Source organism: Microplitis mediator, chromosome 4 (assembly GCF_029852145.1).
Source record: "Microplitis mediator isolate UGA2020A chromosome 4, iyMicMedi2.1, whole genome shotgun sequence".
In the NCBI taxonomy this organism is placed as follows: Eukaryota; Metazoa; Arthropoda; class Insecta; order Hymenoptera; family Braconidae; genus Microplitis; species Microplitis mediator.
This window is the reverse complement of record NC_079972.1, coordinates 1,414,069-1,441,333: the sequence shown is the minus strand read 5'-3', so window position 1 is coordinate 1,441,333 and position 27,265 is coordinate 1,414,069. Positions and strand designations below refer to the sequence as shown.

At 31.5% G+C, this 27,265-nt stretch overlaps 1 protein-coding gene across 5 annotated transcripts in view; it reads left to right on the top strand.

Annotated features, from left to right (window-relative positions):
- Window positions 1-27,265, top strand: part of LOC130666425 (inactive rhomboid protein 1) — an 84,440-nt gene that overhangs the window by 15,508 nt on the left and 41,667 nt on the right. For 4 of the 5 annotated variants that reach the window (XM_057467408.1, XM_057467406.1, XM_057467405.1 and 1 more), the window contains exons 3-4: window positions 1,389-1,646; window positions 12,499-15,267. In XM_057467408.1, coding sequence (XP_057323391.1) covers window positions 12,530-15,267 — 2,738 coding nt within the window. In that variant the 5' untranslated portion in view covers window positions 1,389-1,646; window positions 12,499-12,529. The remainder of the gene's footprint in view (window positions 1-1,388; window positions 1,647-12,498; window positions 15,268-27,265) is intronic. The other variant, XM_057467407.1, reaches the window with a different exon arrangement.

Here is a 27,265-nt window from a genome sequence, read left to right as displayed (position 1 = left end):
AATTAACGTAAATTTGACTTTCGTGATTTTTATTTAAGTCAATTAAGCCAGAATTAAGTCAAATTTGACTTTTTGACTTAAATACATGCTAAGTTAGGCAAATTAACTAGAAGCAAGTTAAAATCAAATTTTTCTGATTTACTTTTGGCTGCCCTAATTAAGAAAAATTATTTAAAATCATTTAAAACAATTTGAAATGATTAAAATCAGTTATTGATTCTTCATCACTGTTGAAAGTGATATTAGTATCGATCATGTTTTAAATCAAAAAACCTCTAACCTTGAAATTTTATATTTAATCTCTATATAAATATAGTAATAATTTATAAATTGCTTAGTTATTACGATTAATATACTTGGCGTTGTTAAGATTATTAAGATTTCTATGATAAATATATAGTCTAGACTGTGTCAAAATAAGTTTTTTTTTTTTTTTTTCGATTGGACCGATCTTTTAAGTTTCTTCAATATAAAAAAAAAATTCTCCTAAAGTTTGAGCTCAATATCTCAAAAGTTGAGCTGGCGCACAGGGGGGTCTCCTTTCCCATTTAAATAACATGGTAAAATTTTTTTTTTTTTATTTTTAAAATAACGACACGAAGAAAATTTTTTTTCCAATTTTGCTTTTGACTATCTCATAGGAAATTTAATTCTCTACAAAATTGTCCATGACCATTTTTTTTCTAAACTCAACAGGAACGAAATTACAGAGGGCCGAAGAGGAGGAAAAAAATAATTAATCAATTAATAACAGAAAAAAATTTCTTATTTTAACTTATCAATTAATTAACTCAATATTCTTCGTTATTCACCGAAAATTTTTGAATTCAGCATTATTTCGAATTAATAACAAAACGAAATTTAGAGTAAAACAGAAATTAATTACAATTAGTATATTTATTTATTAAATTTTTTTTATTTATTAAATTTTTATTTATTAAATTATTTATTAATTATTAAATATACTAATTGTAATTAATTTCTGTTTTACTCTAAATTTCGTTTTGTTATTAATTCGAAATTGTATTCATCAGGAATTCATCCGGAATTCATATTTGTGTCAAAATATGACTTCCACATGATATTCAGCGGATCACCTGCGGAATACCGCAACTTTTTTATACGGGAGGGTTCGATAGAAAGTTTTATGTTGACAGATTAATTTAGCCATAAATTTTTCAAAGTAAAAATGTTATTCTTTATTATTTAAATACAAATTTCTTCAATTAACTTAATAAAAGCACTTTTGAGTCGCGTACAGTTATTATTTAAGCAGTATAAGTAAATATATAAATTTTAATTTGATATTTGAATAACTTAATTTTCAATGATTGACTAGTTTTTCTAAAGTGTAAAAAATAAAATATCAGTATTTTTTGTTGTTGCAGGATCTCTGGCATACTCGGATTCAAAGAGGAAGTCCCAGGATGTCAGGGCATCTAATGGTAGTCTCCAAGACTATTGAAAAAATCAAAGGAAATGAATAAGTAGTCGACAGTTGCGCCAGAAAATTTAGTAGCGGTGGATTTGTGTCGTTTCTGGCCTTGGAAAATTCGTGATCACCAAAACAGACTTGAAAAACGTAGCTCTTAAGCCAACAATTTTTCTAATCAACTCTTATACATTGCCAGCAAACAACAAAACAGGTTAGTGTGTCTAGTCGTCGCGTATTTTAGTTATTTATTTATTTTTTTTTTTTGGCAAACAAATTTGTTTATTGTAAATACAATTATTCGAGCCTATAAAATAAAAATATGTAAAATAGAAAAAATAAACTGGAAATTTGTGGAAATGGGTTTTAGAGATAATTAAAGTTGTTCTCAATGTTAGTACCTTCTAGTACGAATCGCTGGAAAAGTCGGAAAGTAGTAAATGGAAGTATTTTAAAATCGTGGCGGATTATACATTTAACGTGAATTCTAATGAAATTTTACTCTGGAGAATTAGAAACTCCATTCTAGCTACTTTCTTGCATCTCTTACATACTTTTAGTCATTTGTACTACCTCTACCTGCCATCATAAATTGTCTGTCTGCATGTACTCTATTCCCTTTTCTTGTTCTTTGGGGTGAAAACAACTTTCCGTCTTCGTGAGACTTTTACCGGAAATGACATGGTAAATTCTCGAAGACCAAGATAGAATAAATTTTACGGTGAACAATTTGAGTAATGTGGAAGTATTACTATTGTGGTTTTTTATGAAGAAAAATCAAGTCCACCAGCGTAAAAATTTATATATGTGAAAATTATAAACCACATATATTACATATATGTGCGCAAAACAGGAATATGAATAATAAGTTTTGCGCATATATTTATTTATATTAGACTGGGCCAAAAAAACAACACCCGGGAAAAAATGTTCAGGCCTGATCAGACATGAGCAGGCATGAGTCTTCAGGCCTGATCAGACATGAAAAATGACCATGCCTGACCAGGCCTGATCAGGCATGTTCAGGTCTGTTCATGCCTGTTCATGCCCATTCTGGTAAAACAATTATATATAAAAAATGGTCCTTTATAATTATATATAATTATGCATAACTATATACAATTATATATAATTATTTCTATAAAAATGAAAAAAAAAAAAAAAATATGGGAGTGTCTAGGATTCGAACCGTGGACCTTGCGCTTGAAAGTTCGCCTCGTTACCTGTTGACCTAAGAGATTGAGTTGAAAAATAGGTCTCGTACGAACTTCAAGTACTGAAAGTCTTAAGACTCATGTCTGATCAAAAAAATTTTATATCTATGAACAGACACGAACAGACATAACCAGGCATGAACAGGCCTGATCAGGCCTGAGCTTATTCAACGCTTCAGACATGAACAGACATGACCAGGCATGGGCAGGTATGATCAGTCCTGAGCGTAGTTAACGCTTCAGACATGAACAACCATGAACAGCCATGAACAGACATGATCAGGCATGATCAGACCTGACTGTATTTAACGCTTCCGACATGAACAGGCATGGACAGGTATGATCAGGCCTGATCATGTCTAATTTCAGGCCTGATCATACATGAACAGGCATGATCAGGTCAAATTTCAGGCCTGATCATACATGAACAGGCATGGTCAGGCCTGATCATTTTTTCCCGGGCAATTTTTATTTATAATACTGTGAAAATATTAATCATGATGACCAAAAAAATTATCGTGCAAGTTTGAGCCCTTAATATTATTAAGAGGTGTATCATCGCAATTTTTGATTTTCTTTTAATGAGCGGGTTTTTGTCTCATAATCTCAGTACGTAAGCAAAATAAATAAACTAGGTTAAGGAAATTCGATTAGGTGTTAGAAACAGAATAAGAAAAAATTTAGAACATATATAAAAGAATCCAGTAGAAAATAAACCATCTTGCACAGAATTGAGGTCTTGAATTTCTATGGTTTATGCGATAGCTTGAGTAGATGTGTATGAACAGGAAGGAAAATTCCTGTAAAAATAAAAGAGTATATTCCCTTTCTCGCCGTCTGTTCCTAACAGATCGAATGAGTTCCGGGCTGTCGAACATGATAAATTCGATGTTTTCAGCCAGTGTGTTGAGTACAGATGTCAAATCAACTTTACTTATTTTGCAATGCCATTTTTTAGTAATAGAATTTTACCAAAATTGGTTTTCTGAGTTTTTTTTGCTCATGTGTTTTATAACGATTATCAATAGAATCTATTTAAAATTTTAACTATTTAATGTGAAAAATCTTGATTTGAAATGCATCAAAATCAAGTTCTGGTTTTATATTGACTTCCATTGGACTACACGCAGAGAAATTTACCATAACAACTGCAATATATTATGGGAATGCATCTCATATCATATAGCAACAGTTTTTTTTTAAATATCGATTATAGGATTGGAACCCGTGTAAATGATGATAACCATTCATATCTATATAGATTTCATTCCTATACGATATCGGAATAGCTCCTATAAAATTATGATAATAATTCCTATCTCATTGTGGCAATTGTTCCTGTACAGCTATGGTAAAATTGTTTTCATCCTACTGTGGTAACTGTTACCATATACTATGATAAACGTTACCATAATATATGGCGATAACTACCACAATATTATGGTAATGATTCTTATCCATTATGTTAACTTGTTCAGTCACGAGCTTAGGCAATTTGGAAAGCTTCGTGCATTTCCGCTACGATCGGGAGTAGCCGAACTCGCTACTGACTTGAGTGTCAGTATAGTGCCGGGTCACTCGCTATTTGGGCCCGACACATACAATTTCTTGCTCATGACCGTGCTACGGTGGCATGAGAACCCGCTACCAGCCAGCCAATCAGAGAAATTGGCGGCTAACTATTTCCTGTTGGCGCGCTTTTAAGCCAATGGGAAAATTCGTTACTGCAGCCTCGCTGCCACGTCACCACCGAGCAGCCACGAAGGAAGAAGACGCCGTCTCAATAATCAATCTATATCGGGCAGTCTTACTAACCACCACGCGTTTTTGACCGCTTCACTTGTCGCATTCGCTATCGCTTATCTATGTAGTTGCATTCGCTCTTAAGTATTTTTCTTACAGTTATTCAGTGTACATATTGTTAAATAAAGATCTATTCTATTATCTGTAATTTTTGTGTTAATTGTTAGTTATTGAATTAACCACACCTACACCAGAACCCCACAGAGCACTCGCTCATTTTACATAACTATTACTACGATATTATGTGAGAATATTTTATTTACATTATGGGAACGGTTACCATGGTGTATACGTTTTATTCTCATACGCATCTAGGGACCGTTACAATGTGGATATAGGATTTGTTTTTGTATGACTATAGGAACTATTCCCATGCGTATAACTATTACCATAATTATAGGTATTGTTCCTACAGTTATGGCAATTTTTCTCAGGAATTGTGGGCGTGTATCCAATAATGGCAAGTAATTATTATCATGACGTTATGGGTTAGATTTCATAAACGTACTTAGGAACGGTTACCATAATTTTTTGTCCTTATAATACTTGATGATAAATAAAAATCTTTTAATTTAGTTTTATTATGTTAGTCTACACGGAAAAAAAATAGATAGGAATGGTTACTGTGCTACACAAGAATGATCGTAAAGGATGTAAAAATTAATCTTAGCACATTACTAGTTCTCGTTATAATAGGAATGGGTAATTTTTACATACGACTGAGTACGATTCAACATAGCAACCATCACTATGTTACACATTATGTCGAAAACATGACTGGTTATCGTGTTCACAGTCACCATTCGCTTTCCAGATAATACAGGTTCCTTTCAGCAGTCAATGTGTTACTATACAAAATGGGCATAGGTTCTGTGTGGAGATGCGAAAGACTCCCCGGATTAATGCGTTCCATTGTCGTTCAGTACAGCAACCACTCCTATGCTGGACAGGAACTGTTGCTTTCAGTCATATGTCTGAGTGCTGTTTACAACATTAGTTCCTGCCAAACAGTAGTCAGATATGTGACTGAAAGCAACAGTTTCTGTCCAGCACAGGAATGGTTTCTATGCTGAACGACAATGAAATGCATTTGTCCGGGGAGTCTTTCGCATCTCCGCACAGGACCTATACCTATTTTATATAGTAACACATCGACTGCTGGAAGGAACCTGTATTATCTGGAAAGCGAATGGTGACTGTGAACATGATAACCAGTCATGTTTTCGACATAATGTGTAACATAGTAATGGTTGCTATGTTGAATCGTACTCAGTCGTATGTAAAAATTACCCATTCCTATTATAACGAGAACTAGTAATGTGCTAAGATTAATTTTTACATCCTTTACGATTATTCTTGTGTAGCACAGTAACCATTCCTATCTATTTTTTTCCGTGTATAATGGTCATTCATTTCACATTACTCTAAGAATATATGAAGTTTTTAGCCTAATTGGTCAGTTGAACGTGTTAAAATTTGACATCCTGATGTTACGATAAAGATAGAAAACTTTTGATACACTGTAAAAAAATCGGGAGTGAATTCGAAGTGATTTGGATTTTCTTTAAGGTAGTAGTCTGGTAACTCGCGCCGTTTTTCATCGGGTAATCCCTATTGGGCCCCAATTGGGTAAACTCAACTGTTTCCAAATTAGGCATACTCTATAAGGTTACAATTGGGTACACTCTACATATACTTTAGGGTAACCCAATAAAATCCCAACATACAAAAAATATTCTTAAATAATTTTTAACTTACCGCTAAGAAAATCGTAGATTTTCGAAAAATTGGGAAGTTATTGTTTTCACCCCGATTTTCGAAAGTCGAGTTTTCATCAGATGTCGACGTTTTGAAGTCCTAGGAAGCTATTCTGACTATTTTCAGAATGATGCCCGAGTGTATGTATGTATATATATATGTGTGTGTGTGTGTGTGTGTGTGTGTGTGTGTGTGTGTGTGTGTGTGTGTGTGTGTGTAAACTCTTTGTAACTTTTTAACTAATAAATCGATTTGGATGGTTGAGGTGGCAATCGAAAGAGCTTGTTGGCCCTCAAATTTCCTGAAAATTTCAGATCATTTGATCAAGTAGACTCGAAAATATTGGCGAATAACGAAAAAAAAAAAATTTAGTTTTTTAGTTTTTTAGTGATTTCTCAGAAACGACTTAAACGATCGACTTCGAAATCTATTCAGCTCTAGAACTTTATAAGCCGCGTCGAATGCCACCTCAACCATCTCAATCGGTTAATTTGTTCGAGAGATATCGTTGGCGAAAGAAATGATAAAAAACGGTTTTTTTCGATTATCTTTGAAGTGACTCATCTGATCAATTTCAAAATTTAATCAGCTCTAGAATTCAAGAAAACACGCTGATTGCCACCTCAAACATCCACATGCAGTGAATCCTAACTACGTCTAAAGGTATGATAATTTTACAATCGCCAACAGAAAACCTGACGTCAGCTATAAATTCCATTACCATTTCGTAGAACTGGTAATCCTAATAAGATACTTACATACGGTATTCAAGTTATGGAGGGTAAAAATGTACAGAAATAGCTTGTAGAGACTCACTAGTTATTTCGACTTATAGAGGGTAAAAATTTCGAGCAACGGATGTTTTGGGGCTTGGAGAGAAGGGGATGAAACATTTCTTCGAGTTTAGGAGGTTTTCGACTTATAGATGTTCGACTTACAGAGTTTCTACTGTATATTATTGGGAGTCATTGTCGTGGTGATGTCCTCGCGGGGATAAACTGTCGGGGATGAATTATCAAAGGTTGGATTGTCGCGGAGATGAATTGTCGGGGATGAATTATCGCGGGGATGAATTGTCGGGGATGAATTGTCAGGGATGAATAGTCTTGGGCCCAAAACGCAGGGAACCGATTTTTTTATTTGAATCTCCTCATTGCAGTACAATTTTTTTTTGTTTATTCAATTTTCGAAGAAGACCATGGTCATCCCATTTACGAGCTCCTCGTAATACTGTCTGTTATTATGTCATATGACAACCGAGAGTTTGGAACAATATCAATATTTTCTTTTGAACTGTCGTCTCAAAAAAGAATCAACTTATGCTTATAACATTTTCTGAAATTAATACAATGATTATTGACAATTCCAATTTATATTAGTGTTAAATAACAAAAAAAATTGATTATTTCACAAATTTTTACTTTACACGGGACATAATTTTTATAACCTATATTCACTACACTAGCATTTTATTATTATTTTTATCAATTATATTGTACAGTATTGTAACTGTAAAGAATTCAAAAAATCACATCTTGATGACTTACTTAAGCGTTTTCCAATGCAACAGTCACATGCGTATGGGTATTTGTCTACTAGTTATTTGTTTTAAGAGCGGACCTGTCTGAACTTGTTTACGTTTGTATTATAGTCACAAGATTTTTGTCACCACGTGCATCACTGATGTTAATATACCCAACTATTCGATTTTTATCTTTACATATAATAATATATTACTATATGAAAGTAGTAGATTTGTCATATGGATTATTTTTCCCGTAAAGTTTTAATTTTTTTCTAGGTTTAAAATTAAACTTATAATCTGCAAGAGATCAAAAATATTTTTTGCTATTCTTTTGTTTTTTTTCTCTTTATTTTTAAGATTCAATCCGTTTTTTTTCTTTTTTATATTAAAATACATAATAAAACGTAAATATTTTGCATTTAAAAATTATTTTTAATTTTTAAAAGTAAAAATTTCTTTTTTTTTAATTTCATGTTTACTTTTCCCAACGTGATCCCAATTATTCCCCAAGTGGGTAAGACCAACAACAAGTTAATAATTATGACGTTAGGTCATTCCAACAAGTTCCTAAAAATATCTCAATCGAGCAAGCCCATTATCGAGTCATTAATTTTAGCATTCGGTTTTCCCAACATGTTCCCAATCCTATTCCAATCCGGTAAACTCAATTGCAATTTTTTTTATTTTAATGTTGGGCTTACCCGATATGTTCCCAATCATATCCCAATAGGGATAACCCTGTCAGGCTTGCCCCATCAATACCCAATGGGGTCCCAATGTATGCTTGGGGATAATTTCTAGTCGAGATGGCTCTTCGTTAGCTTTGCTAATTAAGAACAAACTTAATTATCAAAAAGATAAAAAAGAAGTTCATCAAAATACACACACGGCGAGAAAAATATTGTCAGAGTAAGTATGCATATCGCCATTCTGGCTATACGCTGTATACTTATCTTACTTAATGATACGCCGTATATTCAGCTATACAGACTATATCCTCACAGTGGATCGTCAAAATGACGATTATATCCTTATTTTAAGCGTTGTATGATTCTCTGATATGACTACTGCGCAAACTCCTTAATTTAGGCAACTGACAACCGAGAATGATGTATCGTATAACCAAGTTAGCTATACGGATTCTCTTCTGGCAAAACAGCTACTTACATCAATGAAACTACATATGTTTACAAAGGCTATTTATCGGATTTTTCAATTGAATAAACGAATACTCAACCTTAGTCAAATACATATCATTAGTTTAATGATAATATAAATTATTTAATGAACATGTGAGTATTCTTAAATAAGGTAACCTAATAGTTATTCAAGTGATACGTCATTTGAAAATGCATTGGATGGTCATTCTGACGATATTTTCCTCGCCGTACATACTTAAATACAAAATTTTACTAACTTAAATCATCAGGTTTTGCAACTTCCTATAAAGAAAATTTAAAATATTAAAAAAATCGGGAAGTTATTATCTTCAACTCGATTTTCGAATATCGAGTTATCATCAGATATCGACGTTTTAGTACTTGGGCCACACATAAAGCTCTGTATTACATTTTTAGACAATTTAACAATGTTGATGTTTCTTTAAGATTTTGGTATGAAGAATCCAAAAATGCAAATCATTTTTTGGTGACGTGATAACTTTTTCTCGTTTGGAAACAATTTATTTGTTTGAACCACTCCAACAAGCGAAGCAGCTGCATTATTCAAGACATTAAAACGTAGATATGTTTGTTAGTTCATATAGAATAGATTTTATCTCTGTAAATCTTTACATATTTTGTTTATTTCATGAGTTATTTAAATAAACGAGTTGAAGAATGACTCAACTCGCTTGACGTTCTTCTCACACTTACTCACCTTCGATGTCTGTCGAATATGCTCTCGCTGCACCCGGTCGATACTCAGTGTTGTGAGTGGGAAAAATAACGTCACGCTCAGCTTTAAATTCAAATTTCTTAATAAGTATTGAAAAATTAATCGAGAGAGGCAGTTAGAAAGTTTTATAAAATACAATAATCGACAGAATACAGTTTATTAAAAGTCTGTAGGACCAATAATTGAAAAATTCATGCACCCACACGGATTTAGACATCTGAAAATAGTCAGAATTGCTTTCTAGGACCTCAGAACGTCGACATCTAATGATAATTCGATTTGCGAACATCAGGGAAAAGACAATAACTTCTCAAATTTTCAAAAATTGTCAATTTTCATAGCGGGAATTGGAAAATATGAGTTAGTAGCAAGCTATAATAAGTAACCAGTGGCTAACTAACAAATATGAATCTACGATAACTCGTAACAATTTGAAAAATAACAGAAAATTTTTGTTGTTGTTACACTTGCTCCACCAGTCGATTTTTTTCAGTTTACGATTTATATTCAGAATTATTTTTTACGAGCCTATTATTGAATTAACCGTGATGTTCAGTTGGGCAGTTACGGTATTCTAGACTGGATCGATGAGATGGTGTCTCGCGTGTCATCCACCAGGCTGCGATCGGACGATGGAGTCAGCTACTATTTGATAATCCATGTATGTTTTATGTGGTGCCATCGATAACTAATAGCGAATAGACAACCATAAAATACTAAAGAGGTGAATTATCTTTTCTATACAGTTTCATCTATACAAATTTTAATAACTAGGCATTCAATAATAGTGAGTTATAATTATATTTTTAGGTCAACTGTACTTGAAATTTTATTTTCTGAGATTGATCATACATGGAGTTGATAAAAATACAAATATTGGCTCCTCTATGATCGATATTAATAATTTATCAATGGATGGACGTTATACGCGGGGCAATCACAATACACTAGGGCATTAATTAGTGGTAAATAACCCAGAAAATTTATGCGATTGACAGCCGTCACGTATTCAGATATTCGGTCTACGCGTGATGAGTCCGGGCATTGTTCTGTCGGGAGACATTATTTATTATATTGACCTGCCATGTAATATTACGTCTATGGTATCACATGAGACTTCATTTTGCCCAGTGGGAATTATCTTATCTTATATATGGTTAGAGTTAAAATGGATACAGATTTATGTATATATATATATATATATATATATATCCCAACAGTCAAGAATAGTTTTTATAGCAACAATTAAATAATAAAATTTAAGTTCTAGTTGTTTACAACTTTAGCAGATTATGTTTAATGCGGGAGGCTTAGGCTCACTGTGACATCTGTTCACCAAACGTAGCCACGGTCATAGGATGGGTATAGTAAGATACAGAGGACGACATAGTAAGATAATATAAGACGGTGTTCCTTCTTTGAATATTTGGACAAAAAGGTTTTAACGAAAAGTACAAAGTTTTTTGTACTAGTTGAGTCAGCTAGTTCTGATCAGGCATTCGTTGTGCAAGTACAAGTTTTCCTGTCGACCGTGGACTCGTTCTCGAGCCGAGTTTACCGTAGTATTTGTAAATTATTCGATCAGGTTTTATTTGATTATTATCAGACTATCGTGCATTACAATTACTATAATTTCCTGCGTAATTAATTATTGCATTAATAAGTACTTAGTGCATTTTGATATTTGTGCGACACTATCTCTATTATATTACTTGTCTAATTATTATTATTTTTGAACAATACTTTTAATATTAAATCACTGTGTTGCATAATTATTATTTGTTTATATTTTAAATAAAAATGAGAGATATTAATATTGAGACCAATACTCGGGATAATGCCCAAGTTTGTACTGACCTCCGAGATATATATATATATATGTGGTGGTTCGGCTTTACTCCGCGAGATGGCATTGTACAACTCGCGCCTCTCGCACTACCTCGGCTCTATGTCTGTTTCAATATATAACATTTCCAACATGTAAATTCCAACATGGCGCCGGACTCATACGTCGCCTTGATCCGATCCCAGATCGCCTTTGATGTTTCAAGATCGTCGGGTACTGCTGCTTCATCTGTGCCGATTGCGATTAACAAATGTGACATCGCCTTCCGGTCATTTTTGACCCACGCTCTTATCAGCTCTACTCCAGCCGAAGGTTTGATATCTTCTCCGATGAAATTCCCCCACAAAACGTTTCCATGAGCAACCCTTTGACCTAGGCCTGAATTTTCTATAACTGGCAATCTTCTTAATTATATATTCTAGCTACTTTTAACCTTTGTAATTTTCGCGAGTATGCCCAAGAGGGCGAGGTATCGGTATCTGGTCAACGGAGGTGGACTTAGATTCCGTTACACTAATTAATTGTCTTTTGTAATTTTCCAACAAAAAAAATTTAAATTTTCAAAAAATAAAGTCTTCGAAAGAATTAAAAAAAATAGGATTGAGCAGCTCAGAGCTTGGAATTTTTTATTATTGACTTTAAATAATTAATTAATTTATTGATGGGGAACTAAAAAAAAAATTTTTCATTCAATTTTTTTTGTTTCTTTTTTTTTAAAATTCCGAAAAGTCAGCAGACAACGGAAATTTTTAGATTTCTTTCTTTAGGAGATAGTTATTGACTTACCATTTCTAATTCTCTATTTCTGTCGATGTTAGTGTCTCCTACAATTAAAAAATTCATTTATACTATATACTAATTTTAAACTTCAAATGTGTAATCATTAAATATAAAGCCACAAAATCGAAATTGTTATAATAACTAACATAGTCTATAAGCTATAAAACTATTTTAGTTACTAACTGTACTATACTGTATCTACTGTTTTTCAATAAAATAATGGTTCGTTTTTATTATTTTATAGATGTCCTGACAGCGGGCCGTGGGCCACCAGGATGCAGACAAACGACGACTATGGCCGAAGAGAACGTCTTCTATTGCATCAGAATCCAACCTCTCAGTACGGAATATCATCAGTGTCAGGAAGTAATATCGGAATTTCGGGATCACAAAGTGTGTCGAATAATAATACCGGTACTAGTAGCACCAATAACGATATATCTAACTATCAAAAACAGCAGTATCAGCAGTCAGAGTCAAGAGCCTCTCCATCTACAACTACTTCTCAAGAATGCTACCAGACGGCATGCGAAACCAGCTCTGGAAGCAACGAGAGGGATCAATCAAACGAGCCAAATAACTATGGAGCCCAAATCACAATGGACAAATACGAGAAACAGACCGATAAACTGCAATCACAGCAATTCGATGATACAACATCGTACGGTGACCAATCTCGATCGATTTCGTCTTGCTGCGAGCGATTCAGTAAATCTCAAAACTCGGAAAAGTTCAATCAAAGTTCTATATGTTCTGGAGGAAACCAGAATCATCATCAATACTCGAGACAGCAGCAATCCACACCTCAGAATAGTATCACTCAATTTACTCGATACTCTGAGATCAATTCTGTTGCTAACGATCAACGATTACTATTTCAATCAACTGATTGCTTTCAACGCGCTGATCGTTTTCAAAGTGACAGCACTTTGGCATCAACGCCAAAAACATCAACTGTCGGAGAATATGCAAACTCAGGGATTCTCGCATTGTCCACTAGTAAACCATTCTCGCCAGAAACATTTCCCTCACCACCATCACCAGCGCCTACGAATGATCGCTTCGTACCACCTCCACCGTTATCTCCGAGCCCAAGTGAAAAATACGCTTCTACCCACAGCTTGGCTAATTATCCTTCTGGTGATCGGATTTTACGCTCCGGGTCTCCAAACACCCGAGATAGGTACGGAACTGCACCAGCATCACCAATACTCAAAAATAGATTTACATCTGCTGAAAAACTGTTGGCAGTTAACAGCACAAGTAACACCAATACAACTTACGATGCCAAAGATCAACAGCAACGATATACATCTTCGACTGAACGTCTCCTGGTTACTGGATCACCTGTACTAGGTGGCCTTCAGCGTGACTCGGTTAATCTTTTTCCAGTATCAAGTGCTAATAACGAGTCCAATAGATATCCATTGTCTCCAGAACGATTAGTCACATCTTCACCAATGCATGCACCCGTGCCAGAAAGATTTGCCAGCAAAGTTAAAGATCGGTTTATTTTAGAATCACCAAACCATGAACGCTATCAGCGGCAAGAATCGTCGGGCATCCATCATGAAAGATTTTCAACAATTTCAAATTGTGAGAGGTATATCTCGAATTCCCAAAATCCAGAAAGCGCACATAATCGTTATTCATCGACAGAACGAGCCTTGGTTAGTACATCTACATCAGAGACACTCCAGTCACGTTGTTTTACTTCATCTGAACAATATCCTAAATATTCGGATCGAAATGATCGATGCACCAGCTCAAACTCACCTGCACCAACAGAGTATTCATGTAGATATTCCGCCTTTCAAGATACATCTGGACAAGCTAGATACTCAACAGATCGCTTCAATGATCTTACACTTCAGCGCTACAGTCAATCAAGAACCAATGATAGATTTAATGAACGTTATCTTACCAGTTTGTCACCTACTCATGATGGAAGAATCAATTCGGAATCAAATCGTTATGCTAGCACTTCTTCGACGGAACGGCTCCTTGTTTCATCTTCACCGTCGTCATCTGAAAATAGCCGATATCAAAACTTGTATACAACGTCAGGACAAATGTCTAACGACCGCTTTGTTCAGCAATCACCAACTTTGGAAAATAATAGTACAATCCGTAGTTACCAAAATCAAACATCAACAAAAAGTGACAAGTTCATTCAAGTTTCAAAATCAGTATCTAGTTATGATCGTTATCAGCTTACTAACCCAGATAAATATGATCACACAAATCAAGAACGAATATACGGATTCGAAAAATATAGTAGCTCAACAATTGGGAACGATCGATATCAAGGGAGCGAGCAACGTTATCATGGGAATTCTGAAAATTATTCTCCTGCTCGCGTAGTTGGAGATAAATACTTATCACTGCCAAAGCCGAAGGATACTTATCCAACAGGCAGAATCATTTCATCGTGTTCATCTGTAGTTACTGGTAATGAAGCTAGGGGTTTCGGGAATTCTTCAGGTGTCAGTAGTTATGTACCACCAAATGCCCATACTCCAGTGGAGAGATATGTTCCTCAACCACCTCCAGAAGTACTCTTTCCGGATAGATATGTTGACAGATATGGATCATCGGCAGCCCACACACCTACAGATCGTTATGTGCCGACTGCAGATCCAGGTGACCCTTATATGAGGAGAGATCTTGGATTTCACCATCATTATCGGCTACCACCACCTGGTTATCCATATCATCAAACACATTTCCGATTTCGTGGTTTTGCGTATGCGTCTCCTGGCCGATTAGGAGGTAGCCCTGGATCAAGCAGCTCTAGCAGCTCCACATCAGTGCAAAGGGAATTCTCTACTTCACCTTCATTAAGACCCAAAGTTCGTGCATCTGCAATAGAGTTTACATCTAACATAAGACCAAGTCAATCATGTTGTGGAGATGGTGTTGGTGGGCAAAGAAATTGTTGCCAAGTTAGGAGATCTTTGCCTCCTGGTGCTTTATCTTCCATACCTTCTAATCAGTCTGCGCACTCATCTTGGTGAGTACTTCGATATTTTTTTTATATTTTATTCAAATAAATTATAATTTAAAAAAATGGAGCTATATTAATTGTACCAAAAAAGATAGTTGTAAGATTAAAATCATCATAGCGTGACATAATATTTGAATATTAGGTATTTCCAAACAAAAGAACATCATTACTCATTACAAATTCGACAAATCCAATACAAGATGCAATAATCACTAGAAGTTATGTAAACTGTTTGGAAAATAAAATATAGATAGTTAGCAATTATAAACTTACAAACTCTCTCATATTCTTTAGATCAACGACAGTGGAAAGTTTTAGAGCCGGTTTGCATAGTCAACTATTTTCTCTATACTGGCATAGTTGATTTAAAGTTTGCAGTTCCACATATATTGGAATCAGGCTAATATACGTTTTTCCGTATTCACTATCGATTTGAAAACTGTTCCTGTTTTTAATTATTCTTTTTTTTATGATTTATAATAAATTTAACAGTAGCCTGTTTGATTGCTATGTACTCTAATAAAATTCGGAGAACGTAGAAAAATGTGATAGAACGGAAGAATGGTCTATAAAGAAAGTTCACCTTTATTAGGAAATCGAACTATGTGAGGTGCAATCTTACTTCTGTTGGTGGGAAGCTATTCCGATATTTACTGAAGTTCTTATACTCAGTGTGCATTTAAGTAAACAAAATATCATGCAAAATTATTTCTTGGAGGATTATTATATAATATGAAATATACATCATGATCTAGTAACTATTAAAATTATGAAGAAATGTTCGACATTTTCAAAATATTTTATGCATAAAATAAATTTATTTTAAATATTGTATTTCTGATCGCCTAATTTTAAGAATTGCATGAATTAAATATTTATACCAGTTTATAAATAGCAATTAAATTATTTTTTACGTTTATAAATACATTTGAATTATTAAATACATTCGTTTTTATGAGTGAATAATGTATTATTAATTTTTTTTCATTGTTTTTCCCTTTTCAATTATAATTAATTTTTTTCTATTTTTTCGAGCTTGTTGCTATGCCTGTCTCTGCAAGTAGCATATCATACAAGCCTCGATAGTAACATACCGAGAAAGAGTCAAGCATCAGTACAGCTGAAACGAAAGCTTAGTGCACTCTAAATAACGAATTCGCCTTTTACTCTTCATCTTCTTTAGGTATATTTTTCTTTGCATCATTCTTTTTCGTTTCTTTCCATGAATTCAGATTTACTCAAAGCTAAATTCAAATTATAAAACCTACAAAAGATTTTTTTTTAAGAATATATTTAAAACTTTTACAAATTTTTACTATAGTAAATGTCTTCTGAGAAACCAGGGCATTATTTATGGAATAAGCGTAAAACACTTTTCAAAAGTTGAAGTTACAGTGCATATAAAAATGTTCATGGAAATATTAATCAGTATTTGAATAATTCCTGTAGGATATGGTACGGAATAAATTTTTAAAAATTATCGGAACTATAGATGTGATCTGTTTTGAGATCGATTGGTTGAGTATTAAAAAGAAAAGTACTTTTTAAATTCGTTTTCTTTTTCGAAGTCGAACCCATACATATTATTATTATGATTATTATTATTATTATTATTTATTCCAATGCTATGAAGTCGAAACTCCTTGCTGCCTTCCAAAGATACAAAAAATATACATAAGTATAATATACTGTGTTTAATCTTAACACGATCAGTCATTACGTACGTACGTATGTAAATATCTCTAACTGTCGAACGGATGAACCGATTTTCATCGTCATGGTGTCATTCGACGAGGCTTGATAATATCTAAAAGCTGTAAAAAATTAAGCTTGATCGGTAGAGTGCGTTCAGAAATATTCCAAAATAAAAGTTTTTCAAAAATTTTTTTTTTAAATAACTTTTAACAATAATATTCGGATCTCTGTTTCTCTTAACCGTTTCTGTGAGCAGCAACGATTGCTTGACATAACAGACAGTCTTACGGGCTTATCAAATGCATCACTTGGCAAAATAGTAACTTCACTGCGCTAAACCTATTATTATGTATATGTTTAAGGAAAAATTATCTTTTTTATTTTATTATTATTTTTTTTACTATATAATATTGCAATATTATGTTTATATTTAAGGAAAAATTATCGTTGTTATTTTGTTATTATTAACTTCCCGCTAAGAAAATTGAAAATTTTCAAAAAATCGGGAAGTTATCAGTTTCGATTCGATTTTCGAAAATCGAATTTCTATCAGATTTTGACGTTTTGAGGTTTTAGAAAGCTATCCTGACTAATTTCACGATGATGTCCGAGTGTAGGTATATGTGTGCGTACGTACGTATGTAAATATCTGTAACTTTGAAACGGATGAACCGAGTTTTATCGTCAAGGTATCATTCGACGTGGCTTGTTAAATACTATACGCTGTCAAATTTGAGCTTAATCGGTGGGGTGTGTTCGGAAATATTCCAAAAATAAAATTTTTAAAAAAGTTTTTTTTTTGTACAACTTTTAATGTGCACGGTGGATTGATTCCAACATCTAATCATCTCTAAAACTTCATTAGCTGCGTCAAATGTCACCTCAACCATCAAAATCGGTTTATTCGTGGAAGAGAAACCGTTAACGAAAGAATTAAAAAAAAACTTTTATTTTAGTTATTTTAAAATTTCTCAAAAACAACTCGATAAATCAATTTCAAAATCTGATTAGCTTTAGAACTCAATAAAACGCGTCGATTGCAACCTCAACCGTCTCAATCAGCTAATTCGTTCGAGAGATATCGTTGATGAATATATATATTTAATTATATATAATTATATTTGGCCATTTTTTATATATAATTATATATAATCGAGTTATATATGGGTCATTCCATGTCAAATCGACAAATTTTTTACCTGACCCCCTTTGATTTCGCTGAAAATTTTTTATCTTTTTCTACCCCCCGAAAGTTATTTTTCAGAATTTTTTCAAAAATTTTTCCCGACTCAAAAAAAGTTATGAATTTTTGAAAAAAACCGCTCTTTTATTTTTAAATTGCCAGAACTTTTTCAAAAATTGACCGTTTGGGAACTTTTTTTTTTCAAAATTTTTGTTTTTAAATGTAGTTTTCGAAAAAAATTATGAAAAAATTTGCAGAATCCCAGATATATGAAATATTTTAGTTTTTTTGAAAAAACCGTGATTTTCTCAAAGTCCGACCGTTTTTTTTTTTTTTTTTTTTTGCTCTAAAAATACTTCAACTAATTCTGCAATGATCTCCGTTAATTAAAAGATGTGACGATAATCGCTTCTAATTTTTTTTCTTGATTATAAAAAAATTTTTGTTGAATTTTTGTTGATTTTATATCACTTTGTTATGAAATTTTTTTCATTTTCTCGTGAAACCTCAAAAGTTGAAAAATAAAATTTTATTGAAGAATTTCAGGTGATTATCGTCCAAGAAATTGTTATTTTAAAAAAAAAAATAATTTTTTTCTCTCATTGACGTTATTTTTTTACTCTAATGGACGTTTTTTTTTTGGTACTGAAATATGACAACTTCAAAAAACCATTGGAAGATTGTATGGTGCAAGTTAAGATGCTTTCTTCTCCAGAAAAATATTTAAATCACAGTACGATGAAGAAAAGAAGGGAATTATCCAGTAAAAAGAGATAATAAAAATAGGTGTAATGTTGAATTTTAGAATCAAGTATTATGTTATATAAAAGATAATATAATTTGAACACATACAAAAAAATGTTTTTAATTTATTTAAAGATGTTAAGAGACGGTGAATTTATTTAAGAGTATGGAAAGTCCTTTTTTTTTACTTTTTTGAAAAAAATAACAATTTCTTGGACGATAATCACTTGAAATTCTCCAATAAAATTTTATTTTTCAACTTTTGAGGTTTCACGAGGAAATAAAAAAAATTTCATAATAAAGTTTTATAAAATCAGCAAAAATTCAACAAAAATTTTTTTATAATCAAGAAAAAAAATTAGAAGCGATTGTCGTCACATCTTTTAATTAACGGGGATCATTGCAGAATTAGTTGAAGTATTTTTAGAGCAAAAAAAAAAAAAAACGGTCGGACTTTGAGAAGATCACGGTTTTTTCAAAAAAACTAAAATATTTCATATATCTGGGATTCTGAAAATTTTTTCATATTTTTTTTTCGAAAACTACATTTAAAAACAAAAATTTTGAAAAAAAAAAGTTCCCAAACGGTCAATTTTTGAAAAATTTCTGGCAATTTAAAAATAAAAGAGCGGTTTTTTTCAAAAATTCATAACTTTTTTTGAATCGGGAAAAAAAATTTGAAAAAATTCTGAAAAATAACTTTCGGGGGGTAGAAAAAGATAGAAAATTTTCAGCGAAATCAAAGGGGGTCAGGTAAAAAATTTGTCGATTGGACATGGAATGACCCATATTATTATATATAATTTTATATGGTTATATATAATAAATTTTTCTCGGGTAGCAATACCCCGAAAAACGGTTCGATAGATCAATTAAAAAATTTACAGGGTTATCGGGGATACATGAAGCCACAAAAATACCTGGCAACATTAGTCTTCATCAATATTCGTGTGTTACAGCCTTGCACAAGTCAATAAAAAATTTCTAAAATTTTTCCGTTCATTTAATTTATGGCACGGGTGTATTTCGATAAAACTTAACATAATTTTATGAAATTTCATGTAAACCAAGAAATTTCAAAAATATCAAAAAATTTATACCAATGCTCCTTCGGATCTGATATTTTTCTGATATTTTATATAATTTTATAAAATTTTACAAAATTTGATAAAATTTCATAGAATTTCAAAAAAATGTATAAAAGTTCATACCAATAGCTCCTTGGAAGCTTGATAACAATTGTGTAAAACTTTATGGATTTTAGCTCTTTTTACAGAATTTAATGAAATTTTGTACAACTTTATAAAAATTTACAAATTTAAAGTTCTGGCCTTTTAAGAAGTCTTACAAAATTTTATGAAAATTATCTAATGGTTTCCCATATAATTTTATGCATTTTTTTTTAAATTTGATAAATTCTTAAAAAAATTTTTATAATTTCTTTAAATTTCATAATTTTTCAACAATATAATTGTATAAAATTTCATGAAAATATTCTTTCCTGGGTTATTATCTGTTATATACTTTATTATGAAATTATCAGTTCCTCCTAAATTATATAAAATTTCATAAAATCTTATAAAATTATATAAAATTTAGTATGAAAGTTTGAAACATCATATCTTGATAAATATACTACTTATTCATTCACGATCACGTACGTGGCTCGGCGCAGTGGATAGCAGCAAGGATTTCAAATCGAGAAGACGTAGGTTGGAGCCCAGCAGTCACTAGGATTCATCAATAAAAAGTATAATTAGTTTGTCTCAGTAATGTCTTCATCCATTAGATCAATGTTTAAGATCTAATTGCAATTTTTTTTGTGATCTAATATTTTTTCGAAAAATAAATGCTGACTAGAATTTATTGAAATTTTATAAATTTTCATAGAATTTTATCAGGCACTTTTCAGCATAAACTCCTTGAATTTTTAAGAAATTCTATGAAATTTCCTTAGAGAAATATTATAAAATTTCATGAAGAAATTTTTCCCGGGTATATTCATGAATGAAATACTAACAATAATTATTATTACTGTCGTAAATACCGTTACCATTATAATTTTTTGCATTATAACTATAATTAGTGTAAAAAAATTAGTACTTATTTTAGCACCAGAAAAAATGGAATTGAGGCTTCCCGCATGAAAAAACTTTATATGTGAAAACATATATGATAGAATATATGAATATTATAATATGATATATTGTACAACATATAAAATAATATTTATATTTTTGCCGTATTAATATATGATAATATATTGAAAAAAAATATATTGCTAGAATATATTATCAATATATTTATCAATATATGATTTTTTATGTATGTTTTACATATATATTTTTATATATCTTTTTTATATTGATATATTATATTGAAAGTAGTATATTAATTAATATATAGTATTTTTTATATTTTTTATATATATTTTCTAATATATTGCAAAACATATGGTTTCCAAAATATTGTAAAATATATGGCACTTTTTTTACTTTTCTTAGGTTATTGCCAGTAAATATAAGGTCAATGAAAAGAAGGAGAAAAAATAATAAATTTGACTTTTTTTGTGGAATCGTGTAGAAATTGAAAAAGTATATTAAAAAATAAAATTTTCAATATATTGCGAAAAATATAAGTTTCGATATACTGGAAAAATATAATTCCAATATACCGCGAACCATATATTTAATCATATAAATTCTTTCATATATAATCAATTATATAGAGACCATATACCACTAATTATATGAGTCAAAATATATGGATATATATATCAAGTTTATTATATTATACTTATAAATTATATATATACTATCCATATATGATAAGAATATATTGAGCATTATATGAGATAATATATATAGAAAAATACAAAACATTATATACAAGTAAATATATTATGATAATTATATAATCCAATATATGTAAAAAACATATATTTTTCAATATAGATATTTTTGCCGCTATATATTTATCACATATTCACCATATATTTTTTTATATACTTCTAACAATATATAGCTCTTCCATGCGGGTTATAACGGGTAGTCGAGGACAAAACTAAGCGCATGGTGGTATGGGAAGATTGAAATTCAAAAAGAAATTTGCCGTCCGTCTTCTAGACTAGACTTATGACCAGAGTGCGGGTAGTTGACTTCGAATGTATCATCAAATATTTCTATATATCCAGAAGACGGTATCAGATCCGTAAGATTACATTTAAATCTCTAGCGGATAAGTTGTTGAAAATATGACGGGTAAGGTAGAAGTAAATGAATGAACGCGGATTACAGCTTTAGGTTTTGACAGGTTTGAGCGTATATGCAGGTAAACTAGAAAATAACCTAAACTTTATATAGTAGTCCTGGTGAAAAAGTCGTTCTAAAATGGATAATGGGGGTATAGAAAATGCTAACTAATAGTAGGGAGAGGACGATTTTTTCACCGGGACTACTATAGATAGAATATACAAAAAGAATTGACAATAAGACTAAACTTGTAGTTATTGTCTTGTGGATATGAAATTTCCTTCGTAACACTTGTGGTAACCATAGTCTGGTAAAAGTGTACATGGTATCCATGGCATAGACATTTATTTTTACAGCTGTGCAAACATCATTTGCATAGTTTATGGCAAAATAAAAATAACAGTCATCATAATGTTTAGTTTGTTTGTTTGTTGCGTACTGACTCTAAAAGTAATTAATGCACTAGTGGTCTAAATTGTTCGTTTTTATTTATTTCAAGTGCAAATCCGTAGATATAAATGAGTTAAAAATTATTATAACACATAATTTTCTTAGTTTATGTGCATTTGGTGAAAAATAAAAAAATTATTACTTCTACTTATTTAAAAAACTTAGTAAAAAAAATGGTTAAGATAGTGTAAGTTACTGGTTATTGTTTAAAGTTTTACAATTCAATATAAATTAAATTATTTACACTGAGAGAAAAAATAACTTTTAGAAACATTTTACTTTCTTTTTATAGAAAATTATTCTATTAAATATATTTTTAGTGCGAAAATTTTATTATCTTGAAAACGATTTTTTTAATCAAAGAAATCTGAGCTCAACTCGAAGTATCTTGATCTTCTTTTTTTTCTTGGAATAGTGCAAATAGATTTTGATTTTTTCGGTCAAAAAAATTATTATTCATCTCAGATATGAAATAAATGAAGCAATAATTTTTATCAATTTACTACTGATACAAATATTGTGATTACAAAGTTATTTTTTTTCAGAGTACCTGTCATTGTAATTATGACTTATTATTATAGAACATTTTATTATTGTATATTTTTTCATCTAATAGGAAAAAAGAGGTTAGAAAAAATAATTTTAAATATTGAGATGAGCATTTCCGCGATTGTTTGGACAGTATAGGTTCAAATTTATTGCAGATGAAAATACATTAGAGTAATTATGTGATATTTTTGCCAAAACATGGTTTTTGTTATTAATTTTTAAAAATTAATGTCTATTGAAAATACACTTTTTATTATCTGCGCTGAAATTATGGGTTTTAATTAGTGAACAACTTTCGTTTTCAAATTGCTCTAAATATTCAAAAATAAATATTTGATCCCCAAAATAATATTTCTTAAACAATCGATCTCTCAGGTTTTCAAGAAAAATAATGCGATATTCGGATTCTACGGGTCAAAATACATAAAAAAATCGGTCTGTCAGTTGACCCTGCGGGCCAGCACCAAAACTTCCCGCTGTTTTCGAGCTCGTTGAGCTCGAAAACATTATTGTGAATATATTTTCGAGCTCTTCGAGCTTGCAAATACTTTTGTATGCCATTGTTTTGTAAAAAACCATTTTTTAGCATTTCTTTCTCCCACGATATCTCGCGAACGAATTAACCGATTTTGATGGTTGAGGTGGCAATCGACGCGTTTTATCAAGTTCTAAAGCTGGTCGAATTTTGAAATTGATTGATTTAGCCGTTTTTGAGAAATTTCAAAAAAACCAAGGAAAAAATTTTTTTTGAATTCTTTCGTCAACGGTTTCTCTTGAACGAATGAACCGATTTTGATGGTTGAGGTGGCATTCGACGCGGCTTATAGAGTTTTAGAGCTGATTAGATTTTGGAATCAATCCATCGAGCAAATTAAAAGTTATCCAAATAAAACATTTAAAAAAAAATTTTATTTTTGAAATATCTCTGAACGCACCCTACCGATTAAGTTCAAATTTTTACGGCCTCAAGACATTAACAAGCCGCGTCGAATGGCACCTCAAAGATCAAAATCGGTTCATCCGTTCAAGAGTTATGAATATTTACATACATACATATGTACGTACGTACGTACGTACGAACGTACGTCCGTACACACATACATACACTCGGACATCATCGTAAAATTAGTCAGGATAGCTTCCTAGAACCTCAAAACGTCTAAATTTGATAGAAATTCGGTTTTTGCAAATCGGACCGAAACCAATAACTTCCCGAATTTTTGAAAATTTTCAATTTTCTTAGCGGGAAGTTAAAAAACTTACTTCAGCTGGGGAGCTCAAACTATTACGGGAGAAAAAGATGGTAAAAAACAGGGTTTTGCGAATATCTTTGAAACGGCTCAACCAAACAATTCCAAAATCTGATCAGCTATAGAACTTAAAAAAATGCGTCGATTGCCGCCTCAACCATCAAAATCGGTTTTATTCGTTTGCGGGATGTTGTGGGAGAATGAAATGCTAATGAACGGTTTTTTCTAAATATCTTCGAAACAGTGAAACTGATTGACTTCAAAATCGAATCAGCTTTTGAACCAAATAAAACGCGTCCATTTTCACATTGAACGTCAAAATCGGTTAATTAGTTCAAAAGATATCAGCGTCAAAAAGTTTGAAAAATAACATTTTATCTTATTTTTTCCTGATAAATCATCATACAATGTACTAAATTGTATTCCACATCATGTTTGCTCTTTGTCTTTATGATCTCTTTGGATCACTATATACAGTAATGTAACTCGTTCTTGGGTTCGAATCATTATACTATCAACTAAAAAATTGAAAAAACACCGTTTTTAATATTTTTTCAAATATTTTATATATTAACGTTCTGATGAATACATTTATTTCATTGAATATAATTGGGAACAAAAATAAAAGAAAACGCGTGTTTATTGATAATTTCCAGTTTATACATTTTCAAACTTTAACATAAAACGTAAGTTGTTATAACTTGAAAAGCGCACAAAAAACAATCGTACGCAAGAGTATTTTCAAGCTCGAAGAGCTCAAAAATGTAATTACACTAATGTTTTTGAGCTCCTTGAGCGTGAAAATAGTGGGAAGTTTTGGGGCTGGCCCGCAGGGTCATCCGATACACAGATTTTTTTGACTGTTTTTTTAATTATTTGTAAAATTGTTTTTATACTCAACAATTTGTAATTTGTATTTTTGGGTAGATCATAGGAAACAATAGCTATATAATCTGATAAATAAACAATTTATGCAATTTTAACGGAGGCTTATAACGGGCTGTCTGATACGTAACTCAAAAAAGTAGTTGACTGGGGAAGGCTGTTTGTACTTGGTAACTCCTGATTGAGGGGAAAAGGCTTATTATTACGGGTAGTCGTCTGTATTCGTTTTAGAAATAAATTATTCACCCTATAACTGGTTAAATCAGAAAAAGTAAAAGCTGTTTGAACCACGTTATTTAGCAGTCTATTTGATTTCGGCCTTTATTTAGCCATGATCTTAGATTCAAACTTTACTAGGCATCTTAAAGGAAAATCATGGTCGCCATTCTCTATTCCCTCAGGAAAAGTACATCAGCAATTAATTAAGTAATAAAAAAGATTATAAATTCTGTTAGAAGTGTTAGAATTTACAGTTCCCTAAAGACAGGAGTTAAAGGAAATCAATATTCATGGTACATGGTCTGTATTTAAGTAATTCAGCGATGTTTGTGACATTCGTTTTTATCGCTTGCTTATCTTTCAGAAATAGAATTATATATCACGATTGGAATTCGAGATCGGAATCTTATTCTTCTTTTTTTTTTTTTTTTTTTTTTTTTTCATTCGTCTAAGAATGGATTTTATCTTTCCTTCTTGCAAGAATGGGATTGGAACAGAAATGTCATTTCTTATTAATTTTTACGCATAAAAAATATAAAACATGAATATAATATTATTCTATGCTGAAGAAAGAATCTTTTTCTAATAATTATAAACGTTTTAGATCCACAAACTAACATCAAAAGTAATACAAACTTAAAAAGAAAATTAAAATTTAATTAGTATCTGTATAGTATGTATATATGTACAATAAATTCGATAGTAGTAATAAACTTGTAAATATCAACACTTTGCTGCAAGCTATGTGGTAAACGCTCCACAACATGGTAAAGGGAAATAACAAGGGTTGTCGATGTGATTTGCTAATTACTAAATACCGAGAGTAGAGATATGCCTGACGCGCATGGCACCCAACGTAAAGTTAGCGCATAGTTATTCGTTTGCGTGTTTCCAGCTTGAACTTCTGGGCATAGAAATCATTTAGACAGGAGTGAGGAAATTTAGAGTAGAGTAAATGAGAATGAAAAATAGTGATATCTATTGATTATTTATAAAACACAACCAGTTCGTTAACAGCCAATTTCGTCATCGCGAAACATTAAAATACGGTTTGGTGTAGATTACAGCTTCATAACATCTTCATCCATGTACTAACTTACAACTTTATATGATTTTGGATAAGATTAAAGACCTACTCGACTAGAATTTTTTCCTGATTTACCTGAAGTACCATTAGGACCTTCTCAGGTTAATATAAGGTTTGTTTTAATAGGGCAAACCTGAAGTGTTCCTTATCAGGACTATATTAGAATAGCCTCAGTAATGAAAACGTTATTCACCATCGAGCTATCCTGATAATTTCCTTATCAAGAGTACACTGATAGAAAAACTATCTTGATTCAAGAAAAATTTTTTCTTCAAATTGTGGTTCTTGTTTTAAAATTTTTTATTGTTTTAATTCAAGAAATAAATCCTTGAACCAAAAAATTGAAATTCTCGGATAGAGAAAAAAAATTCTTTGTTTGAGAATTTGATTTTTCGATGAAGCCTTTTTTGTTTCGAATCAAAATTCTGACATATTTCGCTCAAGAATTTCTTGCTCTTAGATTAAGATAGGCAAAATGTAGGTTTAAGACATGACCGACTCGTTTCGAGAATGGCGCGATTTTTAAATCAAGATATCAATTTACTCAGCTTGAAAAAAAACTTTTTTTTTTATTTTAAAAATAAAAAGTTTCAAAGTGATTTTTTAGGACTACATTCATTTACTTCAGATATGTTAAAGTAGAAATTTATTTTTAAAAAAATTTTTTTTTTCATTACTTTAAAAACATCTT